General features: G+C 38.8%; 1 protein-coding gene across 2 annotated transcripts; it reads left to right on the top strand.

Annotated features, from left to right (window-relative positions):
* The first annotated feature begins 11,778 nt into the window (after window positions 1-11,778).
* LOC143855545 (uncharacterized) lies at window positions 11,779-15,649 on the top strand. Of its 2 annotated transcripts, none has more exons than XM_077365702.1 (2): window positions 11,779-14,585; window positions 14,964-15,649. In XM_077365702.1, exons 1-2 carry the CDS (start codon window positions 11,843-11,845, stop codon window positions 15,407-15,409), a joined length of 3,189 nt encoding a protein of 1,062 aa, XP_077221817.1. In that variant the 5' UTR covers window positions 11,779-11,842; the 3' UTR covers window positions 15,410-15,649. The 2 variants fall into 2 exon arrangements, with proteins under 2 accessions (XP_077221817.1, XP_077221812.1); XM_077365697.1 differs by having other exon boundaries at window positions 11,780-14,618.
* Window positions 15,650-16,044: the final 395 nt, after the last annotated feature.

Raw genomic sequence — 16,044 nt, 5'->3', positions numbered from 1 at the left:
ACCATGTTCTAAGATGTTACTCGGGGCTTGTAAAATGAGCAAAAGAAGAAGAAGATGAAGAAGTAAAGGGAAAGCCCAAGGCCGTGGAGCCCATCTCCTTGCCGCTGGCGTTCATGTCCGCCATTGATTCCGATCATCTCCGAACGCCTTGCTTCGAATCCGACCCCGCCCGAGATTTCTCGATTTCATTCTTACCTGAAATTTTAGACCCTCTCTTTGGTCCTATCTCACCCTTGGCTGAAAGTAAGAGAACAAACCCTCCTTTTCTAACATTCTCCTGAGGCCTAAAGTTGGAATTCTCTGCTTCAAAGCATTTTCATGATATGATTAGAATTACCTCATGTTGGGAATTGATATCAGTCCAGCTGTGTTTTCGTGGTTGTATACTTGTATGTTCCTAGCTTGAATTGACTTAGTTGATGGTAATTTCTCGATAGCTGTGATTGCATTTTTATAGGATGGTAGTTGTAGGACTTCGTTTGCATGTCCCACCTTAATAATTAGTAGATGATTCAACTGTAACCTTACACAAGATACAATTTGATCTGAACCTCACCACCCCCTGTCGTTAATCTAACGGCTCTTGTTGATATTCAGTGCTAGTTGTTTGGGCTCTAATTCTATCTTATTTTATTTTCTCATAAGCATAAATATGCCTGCTGTGATCTGATAAAAAAATAAGTTGGGCTTGGGAATTATTATCAAGATATGGTAGTGCTTGTAGCAATGCATTTGCTAGCTAATGTTGACACTACCCTGTCTTAATAACTCCATGAGCTGAAATGGTTCTTCGTTGTTTTTCTATGAAAATAGTGTCAACTGCAATGTTTTAGTGCTTGAATATACACAGTCTATTCTCTCTCATTAATAGGCTTGCAGGAACCATGTGAACTATAATAGCTTCGTTGGATATTTTGTGTAAGAATCAAAACCTGATGAGTATTGGATTACTTGCCTTGCAAAATACTATCTTTTCCTTAAGCATCTAGGCCCGGAAGTTATCAATTGTAGCAATGTATAGCTGTTGTCCTACAAGTTTATACACTCTACAATGATGATTTTAATTTGGTCAAGGAATAAATGGTTGTTGTCCACCACTCACTGCTGTCTCACAGGTGTATGCACTCATAGTTAAGATTTTTGTTTGGTTTAAAGCACTAATTGTTGTACCATGTGTTTCTGCACTTCACTGTCGTAATCCTTGTTTGAATGAATCACCTCTTGTTTTGGCCTAAATCTGCCCTGTTTTTTTTGTACAAGTTTTGCTCATTTTCTGCACAGGTTTAGTCCACAAATCTACCTAGTTTTTTGCACATGTTTTGCTCATTTTCTGCACAGGTTTAGTCCACAAATCTGCCCAGTTTTTTGTACAAGTTTTGCTCATTTTCTGCACAGGTTTAGTCCACAAATCTGCCTAGTTTTTTGTACAAGTTTTGCTCATTTCCTGCATAGGTTTAGTCCACAAATCTGCCTTGTTTTTGGCACAAGTTCTGCTCATTTTCTGCACAGGTTTAATCCACAAATCTGCCATGTTTTTAGCACAGGCTCTACTCATTTTCTGCACAATAGTTCATCTCTGTTTGATGAAATGCAAAGACAATTTATTCACTCTTATTTCAGCCCTATTTGAGACCTTTCACTAATTTTGGGAATGAGCCGAAAGTCATTTTTAAAGTCATGAATCAGCCCCCTGTTTTGGACCTTTCACTATTTTTTTGAATGAACTGAAGATATTAGTGTTGTTGTCATTGGAGTTATGGTTCAAAAATGACATATTAGATTGGTGCTATTGGGTTGATTATTTCTTTTAACTTTGGGCTTGATACTTTCGTTTCATTTATTGCATGGAGCACTCACTTGAATTTACTATTACAAGAGATGAGCCTGTTTCTATAACATTGCACATTTTAATTGCCATTTTTATTGTCATGGAACTGTACCTGTTTCTAGGACCTTGCACACTTCAATTGCCAGTTTTGCTGTCATGAAGCGGAACCTGTTTCTATTGCAATACACACTTCAATTGCCAACTTTATTGTCACAAATCTGAACCTGTTTTCATTACATTACGCATTTCGATTGTCGGATTTGATTCCATGAGCAGTACTAGAGTAGATGTTTCAGTACAAATACTGAAACGTGATTGAGTTAATAGTATTTCTTGGTTGGTTTAGTCATGTTCTGATAAACATATACTCACATGTTTGCTTTGATTCCACCCTTAGGGGGAATAATTATCCTTCATTTCGATCATGTCCTCTTGGGTTTCCCTTCTGTGCGGGAACCAATCATGTCCTGGGGATGAAGGCGTTAGCCCAAGCCCATCCTTAGGGGACTTGCTCAGTCCAAATAGTGCTCCCCTCTTTATTATGGTAGACTTTCTTAGTCTTTTAGAAACCCTTAACCTTTAGATTCTCTTATTCATTGCCAGGGCAATGAAAGACTCATCTAGAATCAGAGCCCTCACTAGGAGACATGCTTTGTTTCATTAAGGTGTTTCTCCCTTGGAGACAAGCCTTGTTGTTTAGAGCCTACCCCTTAGGCAGTCTGTTTTAGTTTGGTAGAGAGTTTACCCATAGGAGGCATGCTTTGCCTCATTTGCAGAGCCCCTACTTGGAGAGAAGCTTTGTCTCATTTAGAGAGTTTTTCCTTTAGGAGGCTTACCCGCTTCATCTTAGAGTGGCCTCCTCTTTTAGAGTGAGTCTTTGACTTATTTGCCTCCTATTTTATGTAGCGTTAATAGTGAGTCTTTGACTTACTTATTTGCCCTCATTTTGGTAGTGTTATTAGAGAGTCTCTGACTCATTTGCACCACCTCTTTAGTATTGTTAGTTAGGAGTTTCTTCTTTAGAGTTGTTACTTGATCTTGATTAGAGACTAACTCAGTCTTATTAGAGCTTTGCTTACTTGGGATCTTAGATCATTTTCATTGTTCTCGGGACACTCGTTTACTTGTTTGTGGATTGTTACATCTTGTTTTGGGATACTAGTTTGTTGGTTTGAGATTTTCCCTTTACCCTAAGGGTTTTACCCTACGGTGTTGCTTTGTGTGTTCCCTTTGGCCTTTGACCAAAAGGGTGAAAGCATTTGAAATTTTAAAATCCATAAACATTGAAATTATTTACAATCACAAGAACATTGAAATCATTTGAATTTACAAAAATATTTGAAAGCTTTAAACTCCAAAAATATTAGAAACATTTGAAAATAAAAAACATTTGAAAACATCAAAAGCCTTAAATCATCTAAAGTATTGGGTTTTTAGGAGTGTGCTAGGGAAGTTTGTTTCCGAACTACATTGGCTTGATCCTCTCCCACGAGGTACATAGTGCAGCTTGGGATCTTTATCCCAAATCCAGCCAAACTTTGTAAATAGACTTTGTAAATCTTTCAAAAATCATTCAAACAACTTTAAAATCTGGTTTTTTTTCAAAAATTCTTCCTCTAGAGTTAGGAGTTAGATAGAGAGTTTTAGAGTTAGGAGTTTCTCTTTGATGTGTTGTTTGATTGTTGTGTGTGTGGTTTGTGTTTGTGTTAGAGTTAGGAGTTTGTTACGCATCTGTTCGATCAGTTGGCGATTCACATCGCCGACTAATGACTAGGTCTAGGATGCATTAGTGATCCTATTGTTTTCCTTAGGACACACAGCCTAGTTACACATAGGTTTTAGGAACCACCTGCATTAGCTTAGGGCTAGCCTGCATTTAGTTAGGGCATATAGGGTGTCCTAAAATCCACAATCCACTCGAATATAAACAATCACACGAGAAGCTTTAATAATTAGTCTGGTCTTTTAGGTCGAGTCTAGGATAGAGGTCTAGATGTCTTAGGCATCATAGTTTAGAATAAGTGTGAAGAACTACGTGACTCTGATTCTCGTGGAGGTGGGGATACGTAGGCGGCTTGGATGAACATCAGACCATCCAAGAGTCGAGGAGTACGTTTAGAGTTTAGGAATTTGTCTTGTTGTATCGTATGTGATGTCGAGTTGTGTTGTATGTTTTGTTGTGTGTTCTTGCTTTCCTGTACAGACCTTATACCTTTAACTGTAGCATGCATGTGTTTGTCCACCAGAACTTAGACACTCATTAGGCAAATCACTCATAACCTAGTAATGCTTAGGTGACACTTCTTTTATTTATTTTGTGTGTGCTTATTATTTCATCCCAGAGTTAGGTATGATTAGGTAGACGTTTTCTCGGAGATATTTCGTTCCCATTTCACATGATTTTTCCCAAAATTCTTTGGAGTTAGTAAAAATGGCATAAGAGACCAAGTGCTTGCAGTCGGACGAATTGGGGGTGCTCTTCGGACCTTCTCCATTCATAATCAGGCACGAGCCCATATATATTTCTGGTTATCCATAGTATACAGAGGATTTGTTTTTGGGTTCCATGGCGTATACATGGATGGCGACTCTGAGTTATTTTAGGTACGTCTTGGTTTCGAGCCTTGGCTCCGGATCAAGAGATATCTCTTCATTTTTATCGCCACTCGTGCTATGCTATGAGAGTGGCATCGTTTCGAGAGTTCCTTGGTAGAGCTCTCCTTTCATGTGGATATCTTTGAGGATTGCAGGGGACTCGTTCCTCAGCTTCTAGTCTCTCGGGATCGGGGTCCACACTTCTCTCCATTTTTTTTCTTTTCCTCTTTCTTCTTCCTTGTATCATAGTAGGATTGAGAAGTGTGATTAGAAAGTGAAACGATGAATCTCAAATTATTGTTTGATTGGATTGCTGGCATGAAATTTTTCTTTGATTGGGGAGAATTAATGGAATTGACAAGAATTCATTTTTCCAAAGCAAAATTGAAGGGACCTGAAGTAATTTGATGAAGTAAGGAAAAGTTGATGGTGAATCTCTATGCGCGGCGGAAGCTAGTATGCCCGAAAAATAAAATGTTTTGATTTCTACCAACTCAAACAAGATCCTAGTCACTAGATTCATATTGGTGATGAATTGGAATTACAAGAGCACATAAATACTTACAATTTGATTATTCATGGTCTAATAATCGGTGCTTGATCTACTTCCCACTAGGTATGCTCGGCATTTCTCAAACCCGATCTCCTCTGAAGGTCGAAGTAGTGGCTTCTAAAGCTTGCAAGGATGAAGTAGGACGAAGATGTCCTTGGGTTCCAAACCAAACCTAAAATCAAGCCGCTACTTGGCTCTCCAAGAACCAAACCCATGTTCCAACTAGAACAAAAACTAGAACCAATGTGGAACTGGAATTAGAATTTCAACTAGAGCTTGAAACTAGAAAGAGAGAAAGAATTGGGAGAGGGGGCTGGACGTATTTCTCTGGGTGAAAAATATAATAGCTAAGCTGAAAAATTCAGTAACCCCATGTCCCCATTTATAGAGCTCTCTATGGAGTTTGTTTCCCACTAGAAATTTCACTTAACTTTTGGAAACTATGTGCGATTACAACTTTCCCTTCCACTATAGTTCTTGACTTAAAACAATGATGGTTAAAAATGCATTTTACAAGATGGAAGTGTGTAGAACCTTTCCAAATTCAAGTGGGCTTCCACGTTTGTTTCTAGCCCTCCTTTCCTTCTTAGAATTCCAACCAATATAAATCCAGCAATTTTGTAGCCAATAGGACTTCACTTAAATCCCAACAAATAGGTGCTTTTAATTAAGCACATGCACAATAAATCACTTAAGGATTTAAGATTTTAACTTAAACCCCCACCAATAGGATTTAAGTATTTAATATGCACATGTTAATTAAACATAACACCATCATAATATGGTGTATCTCGTCTTCTATTCAGGTGTGTATGCACCATATGTATGTTTGTCTCCTCCTTATATTAATTACAACGAATCCAATCCATTCCTCATATGTAATAAAGTCTGGAACACAGATTGTCCAACAATCATGTAGGTGTCTAGAGAATTCTGAGTGGGATCGTCGCAGCAATTCAATGATCATTTCTTTTGGGCCCACCATGGGCCCCACTACGATCTCACACAATCTAGTATAACTACGACCACATTAGAAAAGTGGCCCCCACTAGGACATTACCCGTAAGAACACCATCAAATCTAAATACCCTTAGCATCTCCAAGTGCATGTCCTTCCTCTAGTCTGATTTTAGCGAGTTGGGTCCTACGGGGGTTGGACATAACTTATCCATGGCCCTACTCAATGGTATACCTTTCAATCTATTAGTTTAAAGTCCGCAAATGCATTTGCAAAGTCTTTTTCAAACAAAAACAAAGCTTTCCAAAATCTTTGATAAGCACTTTTATCAAATCGGCAAGCCAACCTTTTACTAAAGGAATTAGCTGAGATCGAAACTTCAAATGCAATCACTCTCAAAGAGAGTTTGAGGATTCCTTGTTGGCATCACTATTAATCCCATTGGTTTGCCTGATGACCCAGTTCTACCTTCTTGTAATCCTATTTGGATTACGATTTGTTATACTAAAGCCATAAGACTTGCCCACAGACCAAAATGACCCCTCTTATTTAAGGTCATACATAAAAGGGTCCTGTCTGACTGAATAAACTTTTCAAATCCTTGGCACAGGTTCTTCCGTTAAGTTGTCCATTCAGTGCATGATCCAATAATTGCAACCATTTCGTCTGCTCAGTGTCCACTAACATAGTGACTAAGTTAGGCCACCCAAATGCGTGCATGGAGGCAAGATCGACACAGTAGATACGACGTGTCCAACCTCAACCCCAATCGTGAACATTTTAGGTATGAAAAGAACCGGAAGGCCATTGCTCCCTACCACATGATCGCTATGTGCATGGCCTAACCTATAATGCTACCTAAGGACAAACCTATGTTAAGAAGCATGTCATATACTTCATAAGATACCCAATAAATGTCTTGAAATAATCAATTCATTTATTAATTACAAATTCAATACAAGTGGAACTTACTTTTAGGGCCATACACTTTAACAATCTCCCACTCGCACTCAAACCCAGTCATGCATGTATTTAAGACCCATACTCTCTAGGTGTTTGTCAAACACCTTCTGTGGAAGAGCCTTGTTCATCTTATCCGCCACGTGATCTGCTGAAGCATTTTTCTCGATGGCTATGACTTCTCTGTTGATGATCTCACGTATCATATGATACTTCCGAAGGACATGCTTTGACTTCTGGTGAGATCGAGGTTCCTTTACTTGCAATATTGACCCAGAGTTGTCACAATACAACGTAATGGGCCTCTCAACAGAGGGAACAACACCAAGTTCATCCAAGAACTTGCGTATCCATACCGCATCCTTCGTTGCATCCAATACAGCGATGTACACTATCTCTATTGTCGTTTCTTGCGTACAACTTCTCCAGCACACTACCCCATTGCCTGTGGTGAACACGAAGTCCGAGCAGGAATTTATGTAATCCACATTAGACTGAAAGTCTGAATCGGTATAGCAAAAAACAACCATGTAATCTTCACTATAAAAAAGACAATAATGCTTCGTTCTCCTCAAGTACTTGAAATATGTTTCACTGCCGTCAGTGCTGACCTAGGTCCACCTGGGCTGCCCACTGCCGAGGCATAGGACTCCACACTCATATTCTGCTTATCCTCAGATGTCATAGGAGACATCTTCTTGGAAATCTTGACTCCATGCCGAAAGGGTAAGAACCGTTCATTACAATGCTAAAATGAGCCAGTATCTTATCGATATAGCGCTCCTTTAAATGGCCTATCTTCCTATTCTTCCGATCCCTAAACACTTTAAGGCTCAAAATATAGGACGCTTCAATCGAGTCCTTCATAGCGAAGTGATTAGACAGTCATATTTTTCTTCCTGACAACATACCCATGTCATTCCCAATGAGTAGAATGCCATCCACATTTAGTACTAAAAAAGTAATGGCACTCCTACTAACCTTCTTGTAAACACAAGCTTCGTTAATGTTTTGAGAAAAGCCAAACTCTTTAACTGCTTCATCAAAACGGAGGTTCCAACTACACAACAACTGATTTAGTCAATAGAAGGACCTAATCAACTTTCACACTTTCTGATTACCCGCTGCAGCAGTAATAAAACCTCATCTGGATCATATAAATATCTTCTTGAATGTTTCCATTTAAGAAGGCGGTTTTGACGTCCATGTGCCAGATGTCGTAATTATAGTGTGCGGCTATTACCAATAAAATCCTAATGGCTTAAGCTTGACTACAGGCAAAAAGGTTTTCTTATAGTCTATTCCAACCTTCTGACCATAACGTTTTCCCACAAGCGTAATCATAAAGGCTTTCACCTTCCCATCTGAGCCCTTCTTTCTCTTATAGTTCCATTTGCATCCGATGGGCTTAACGTCCTCCTATGGATCCACAAGTGTCCAGACCCCATTTGAATACATCGAGCTCATCTTTGATTTCATTGATCTACCCATCTTTCTGAATCAATGTCAAACATTGTCTCTTTAAAGGGATCTGTCTCCTCATCAGAGACCATGCTATAAGTCTAGCAACGATAATATGTCTATCAAGAGCTCCGATCTCCCTAGTACTACTACCCAGCCAGAACCTGGTGTTCGGTCTGCAGAAGGCCCCTTCGGCCGGTCAAACCTGTGAACCTAGAAATTCTTATAGACGCGGTTCAATCCACTTTCCTCCAGGTTTCTTCCCCCAAAACCTTATGTTTCTCTATTAAACATCCAAAATACTTAACATAACAACTTTGATCCCCTTTTAAGTTCCTTTGATCATAAACCAATGTCGATCCCATCGGATTCACCGGAATCTTTAGAACACAAAGATCCCTATGAATCCACACACTGAATCTCATCAGGTGAAGATGATCGAGGAATCACAAAAACAACAATTCACTAACTGTAACAATTTCTATACATGATTAACATGGATCTTTTCTTTGAAATGCAAAGATAATCAAAGCCTTGGTAATCGCTCTTCCACGCTCGAATACTCCTCTCTTCAATATCCCCTCTCCTCTTCAAGCTTCTTTCTAGAAAGTTCCTCTCATAGGGTTTCCTCTGCAAATTTTAATTGTGATTTATAGCCCGTTAAGAGTTCTTATAGGCATAAACTCTATGTTTAAGATGAATTTGCAGAAATATCCTTAATTAATACCCTGATTACCAATTTGCCCATAAAAGAAAGGTTTTCTTCCCAAAAATCCCTTGGCTAACTTCATTTCAATGATGGTTATGAAATGGACAGTCAGATTCGTGGACAGGACAAAATCATAGTTTTAAATTTCAACCGAAATCCGAAATTTCGGACCACCATTTCGGCCAAAATTTTGGAATTTCGAGAAAATGCAATTTTTATTTTAAAAAAAAAACGTTACAAAATTTCAGACAAAATTTTGGAATTTCGGAAATTTCGAAATTTCTGTCCGGAATTTTGAATGGGAGTACCAAATTTCGACCGAAATTTCGGTTTTCCGAATGTCCGAAACGGTTACCGAAACCGAAATTTTAAGCCATGGACAAAATAGAGGATCTCGATGGGCCTCGGTCACCATGTATTTAGTCAAGTCAGTGTCTGGCAGGCGTTGGAGGTGTGAACTGTGAAGTGTCATTATCAAAAGAAAGGACTATATTCCAACAAATGGAACCGTTCACGACACGCTATAAAAGACCGCACTGTATATCAGTACTTGGTTTAGATCTCCAAGAGCGTGTAGTGAACGGTTCGAGTGGTCGAAATATAGTGCTTTGAAAATGGCACTCCTCACTATCTCTCGGGTATGGCTCATCAACGGCGTGTTCAACCATAATTTTTGTCTTTGAAAGCGTGTAGTGAACTGCTCAAGGGGTTGAAATGTTGGACCCTTGTTTCCATAATGACACCCCAGACATTAATGTTATTGGCATCGACTTTACAAGATACATTGCCATTCATCCAATTTATGCTCTTGAAATGAGCTATCAAGCAGAAAGTGTGTAACAAATTGGGGTGTCATTATCAAAACAGGAGAAACAGGATGTCATTTCTCGAGATAAGTAAGGAAGCTGTTATTAAAACTCTTAAAATTAGGTGGGCCACACTTGCTCTTAGTCGTTCTTATTTGAATTATTGGTGGGACCCATGGCAAAATAGGAGGGTTCCTAGAATATGTGGGGGACCTGCGCACATGACTACAAGGGGTCTTCACCCCATTTCATACGCTCCTCGCCAATTCCTCCAACAATCAATTTTTGCCTGTGGAGAAAAGACTAGTTTGCCGTCTCTGTCTCCCACCATGATTACAAGCACTTCTATAATTCAACAGTAATGAAAAGACTTACGGGACTGATATCCACACTACCTAGTTTTGATAATGGGACGAACCCACCCCGTTTTAATTAGCTGCTCAGAGCTCACTTTTTAGGAATTATAATAGCCTTTGAAAACTGGTTAAAATATATAAAACATGGTGAAAAAGTCGAGTTCATCCCGTTCTAAAAATAAGATAATCTATTTCCACTTTAATAATAACTTATAGTAAGATTACAAGCACTTCAAGATTATTAGAAAGTTCAGCTCCTTGCTTGGCAAGCAATTCAAGATCGTCTTCCATCCAAAGATAGACTCACCTTCCTTCCTATCATTGCTGATAAGAGATGTCTGCTTTGTAATAGTGTAACAGAATCGGTTAATCACTTATTTTTTCTTGTTCCTATTCAGCCTGGATCTGGCGAACAATTCTCAGGAAATTTTCCCTCCGGAAAAATAAGAGTAAATCGTTTGGCGAAGAGGAGAGTTGGATCCGGAAAAAATCCAAATTCAAAGGCCAGAGTGGTTGTCTTGCAAGAATCCTCTTCATTGCTTCTGTTTACTACATCTGGTTAGAAAGAAATTGCAGACTTCATGATTAGATAAAAATTCACAAGAGCATTATCTTAGATAGAATCTGCCGTGTTGCAAGGAGCCGTGTTCTCTTCCTTAAACTGAATGACGATTTGAATGAAGTAAACAGTCGTATAGCCCAGATTTGGAATCTCCCCCTCTTTCATTCTCAATCGGAATCTAGATTTTGCCAGTGGTGCTTCCTTCTCAAACTGAGTTAAAGATAAACACAGATGCTTCGATCAATTCTGATATGGTTTCTTTGGGAGGTATCCTCAGAGACAGTAAAAGGCCAGATCATTTCTCTCTTCTCTGTTGCCTATGACTCGGTCTCCATTCAAGAGGCCGAATTAGAAGCAATCATCAGGGGTGTTCAGCTAGCCAGAAACAGACAGGTGAAAAATTTATGGATAGAATCAGATTCTCTCAATGCAGTTCAGATTATTAGAAAGCAATGGCCTTGCCCATGGAGAAAATTCCCTGCCCTTGAAAAGCTCCATCGAGATCTAATCTCCCTAATTTCTTGGAAAATCAGCCGCATTTGGAAGGAAGGTAACAGGGCTGCTGATTTCCTATCTAAAAGCAATTGCATTTGTAAAGGGGATCTCATTCCCCTATCTTGTATTCCATATGATCTCTTTGTAATTGCCTTAGAGGATTCCTCTGGGACCCTCTACCCTAGATTGCAATTCTTTTTCTGTTTAATATATTCTGGTCGGGGTCTGCTTAACCCCAAATTACCAAGCAAAAAAAAGATTACAAGCACTTTATTTTTTGGGATTTGCTAGGGTCCATCGCAAAAGGCATTTTGCAGCTTGTTTTTTGTTAGTTTTCTTAGCAATAATGTACAGAAGTCACCCGTGGTTTATGTCAGACCATATTCCCTCTTTTTATAGTCTTTCATGATATTTACAAGCACTTTTATGTTATTTTTCTTCACGAGACTGACAATTGTGCACAAAAGACATCCATTTCATATGCCCTCTGTCTCTCTCTCATTTGCATTCTCTTGCCTATAAATACAGCAATTGGTATCTGGGTTTCTCTGCAATTCGCATGGGGCTTCCAAATACCATGAGTCTTAGGATGTTTGGGCTATCCCTTTCCTTCCATGTCAGTCTCTTCTTGTTCTTCTCAGTAGTAGAATCTGCCACCATAGGAAATGAAACCGATCGACTCGCTTTGATTGCCTTCAAGGGTCAAATAACTGATGATCCTAATGGTATTTTGACCTCATGGAACCACACTCTTCATTTCTGCCAATGGCAGGGAGTCACATGCAGTCTCCTCCATCCTCAAAGGGTCACAGTTTTAAACCTTAGTAATCAAATGTTAGGCGGCCGTATGTCTCCCTACATAGGAAACCTCTCCTTTCTCAACACAATCAACCTAAAAAACAATAGCTTCGACGGCCAAATACCTCCAGAAATAAGTCATCTATTCAGATTGAAAACTCTCATTCTCCGATACAATTCGTATGAAGGCGAAATTCCAGCCAATCTAACTACCCACTGCCCAAAATTGGAATTCATGGAGTTAAGTCACAATGCCTTTGTTGGGGGAATTCCCGACAAGTTTCACTCATTCTCGAAGCTCAAAATATTACACCTTCACTACAACAATCTCACAGGAAGCATCCCACCTTCTCTTGGGAATATTTTCTCGCTCACACGCCTCAATCTAGAGTGGAATAGCTTGCGAGGAAGGATCCCACTTTCGCTTGGGAACCTTTCATCTCTCAACTTTCTCAATCTTGCATGGAATAGTTTGGAAGGAAGCATCCCATATGAACTAGGACGACTGTCAAGCCTAGAGACTCTTGATATTGGTCAGAATAAATTTTCTGGTATGATTCCTCCCCCACTCTACAATATCTCCTCGATTGTTCAATTTTCGGTGCACGATAATCGATTGCACGGAAGCCTTCCACCTAGTTTGGGCCACACTCTTCCAAATTTAGAGGTATTTTTCCTTGCTATGAACCAATTCACAGGACCAATTCCAGCTTCATTAGCCAATGCTTCACATCTAGCAGGCCTTGATTTTGGTTACAACAACTTTAGTGGATCCTTGCCTATGAATCTGGGAAGCCTTCATGGTCTAAACTTTCTTAGCTTTGAAAATAATCAATTAGGAAGCAGAGGAAAATCTAACGACTTGATTTTTCTTACTTCTTTGATCAATTGTTCAAATCTTGAAACCTTAGGCCTAGATACCAACTACTTGAGTGGTCTATTGCCCAACTCCATAGGTAATCTCTCAACCCAGCTAACTAAACTTGCTTTAGGAGGAAACCATATAGCCGGAATCATCCCTTCAGAGATTGAGAATCTCGTAGAATTAACTATGTTGGGCATGGAGGAGAATTCTTTAACAGGTATTATTCCTGCTGGAATTGGGAAGCTTAACAAGTTGATAGAACTAAACCTCAATGAAAATAACTTTTTTGGGCAAATTCCAGCTTCCATTGGAAACATAACTCGTTTGTCAGGACTCTATTTATCTGAAAACAACTTACAAGGAAGCATTCCTTCAAGTCTTGGAAATTGTGGATATCTGGAGGAATTACTACTTTACAAAAACAACCTTAGTGGCACCATACCCATAGAAATTCTTAAGCTTTCTTCCCTATCAAAAGTCCTCCAATTATCATATAATTCTTTAACAGGGTCCCTAGCATCAGAAGTTGAAAACTTGAACCAACTTGGGAAATTGGATATTTCCTACAATAATTTATCTGGTGAAATTCCAAGCGCACTGGGCAACTGTCAAAGCTTGGAATATCTTTATATGCATCATAACTTTCTCCGGGAGACCATTCCTCCATCATTGAGAAACTTAAAAGGTATTCAAGAGCTAGATCTTTCACAAAACAACTTATCAGGGCAGATTCCAAAATACTTGGTGAATTTTCAGTTCCTCAAGTATCTAAATCTGTCTTTTAATGATCTTGAGGGTGAAGTGCCAAAAGAAGGGATCTTTAGAAATGCAAGCGCAATTTCAGTTCAGGGAAACAAAAAGCTTTGTGGTGGTGTCTTAGAACTACAACTGTCTCCATGCCCCACACAAGTTTATAAGAAGCATAGGACTCGTTCTCTAAGAGTAATAATTTCAATAGTGAGTTCGATTTTATGCTTAATTTTATTCTCATGTTTCTTGGCTCTTTTTTATTGGATAAGAAAGTCGAGAAAGAAACCTACTGCTATGTTTTCCATGGAGGATCGGTATTTAAAAGTTTCTTATGCAGAGCTTCTTAGAGCAACTAATGGGTTTTCTATGGAAAACTTGATTGGAGTGGGAAGTTATGGTTCTGTATACAAAGGAACTTTAAACCACAACGAAACAACCATTGCAGTAAAGGTACTAAACCTTCAACAACGAGGAGCTTTTAAGAGCTTCGACACAGAATGTGAGGCCTTAAGAAACATCCGGCATCGAAATCTCGTTAAGATCTTAACTTCTTGCTCAAGTATTGATTTCCATGGCAATGATTTCAAAGCATTAGTTTTTGAGTACAAGCCGAATGGGAGTTTAGAGAAGTGGTTGCACCAAAATGGAGATGGGCAGCACCCATTGAGGAACTTGAACCTCATTCAAAGGCTAAACATAGCCATTGATGTCGCCTCTGCACTGGATTATCTTCATCACCATGGTCAAATACCAATTATACACCGTGATTTAAAACCAAGCAACATTCTTCTTGATGATGATATGAATGCCCATGTGGGTGATTTCGGGTTGGCAAGGTTTCTTTTCGATTCCACTGATCATCGTTCAAAAAATCAAACCAACTCAACAGGTATAAAGGGATCAATAGGATATATTGCACCAGGTAAATCACTTCTTAAAATTTTTTGGGAGATGATAAATTCTCACCCCTTATAGGATAATTCGCACCCTTTTAGAGTGAATTGACGTCAAAAAGCATTAAAGTCGGCCACATACCCTCCTTTTTCAATGCTTTTTGATATCAATTCACCGTAAATGTGTGCGAATTATCCTACAGGGGGTGCGAATTTATCATCTCCCTACTTTTTATTCTCTAATTGTATGCCATATGAAAACTGAATAATTTCAAAAGCTTAGATCAAAGATTAAGCTAAAGTAGGCACATCGTCGTGTTTTTTTTTTCACAAGATTAAATTGTTCTTTTATTGGAATCATGTTTAATTGACAGAGTATGGGATGGGAGGCAAGGCTTCTACACATGGCGATGTGTACAGTTATGGGATCCTTTTACTAGAAATGTTCACATCAAAGATGCCTACTGATAAAATATTTACAGATGGTCTAAATCTCTTCCAATTTGCGAAGATGGCTTTGCCAGATCAAGTGATGGAGATTGCGGACCCCCAACTTCTCTCAATAGAATTTGGACCTATGGACATCAACAACGAAAATCATAGCAATGTGAGAAATAGAATGCATGATTGCTTGTTCTCAGTGTTTAAAATTGGTGTGTCATGTTGTGCAAAAGCACCAAGAGAACGGATGGAGATGAATGACGTTGTCATGGAAATGCAAGCAATTAGAGAATTATACATTGGAATTAGGGTCCACCAACCTGGGCGAAACAGGGTGCCTACTGTAGACGAAGGTTGCTCATATCTCAGCAATTCTTAAGGTATTACTTGGTATTTATTGATTCTCGTAAAATTGAATCACCAAAAATTCAATTTTGTCATTTCCTTGGATTAAATATGCATTTTTATCAGCGAGGGAGCTTTTGTGTGCACCCTATCATTGTTTGCTTGCATAACCTGTAGTTTCTATTTGGGGGTTTTCCCAAGTGTTGTACTTCTCTTTTTTCTTATTTAATAAATTCTACATGATCATCTGAAAAGGAGCAAAATAAAGGATGTGGGCAACTGAAAATCTTAGATAGCAAGATGTGGATCATATGTATAATCTTCTCCTAAAAAATCGTTAAGAAGTCATAATGTATATTAGGGCTGTGCATTATTCCGTTAAAACCGAAATAACTGACAGAACTGAATTTGGTCTGTTATTTCGGTTCGGTTCTTGGTTTTTTCTGTTTGGTTTCGATTACTTATTTCAGTATATATTGATTTTCAGTTTTTGGTTCAGTTTGTACCCAAAAAATTTTGCTTTAATCGAATTAGCAACAGAATTAAAACTTTATAATGTTTTAAAGGGAAATGATAGATTCATTCGCCCCCGTTTTGTTGCTTGGGACAACCCACACTAGAGTAAATGACTAAATGACTAGTAGAAGGGGGCTATCCCGAGTAAACAAA

The sequence above is a fragment of the Tasmannia lanceolata genome, unplaced genomic scaffold, assembly GCF_043159265.1.
Source record: "Tasmannia lanceolata isolate RefF3 unplaced genomic scaffold, GAP_Taslan_0.1 ptg000003l, whole genome shotgun sequence".
Classification (NCBI taxonomy): domain Eukaryota; kingdom Viridiplantae; phylum Streptophyta; class Magnoliopsida; order Canellales; family Winteraceae; genus Tasmannia; species Tasmannia lanceolata.
This window is presented reverse-complemented; position numbering and strand designations above follow the sequence as displayed.

Coding starts and splice junctions, on each gene's coding strand:
- LOC143855545 (XM_077365697.1), top strand. CDS start 11,843: ATGGGGCTTCCAAATACCATGAGTCTTAGGATGTTTGGGCTATCCCTT. Junction 14,619..14,963: donor AATAGGATATATTGCACCAG/GTAAATCACTTC, acceptor TTTAATTGACAG/AGTATGGGATGGGAGGCAAG.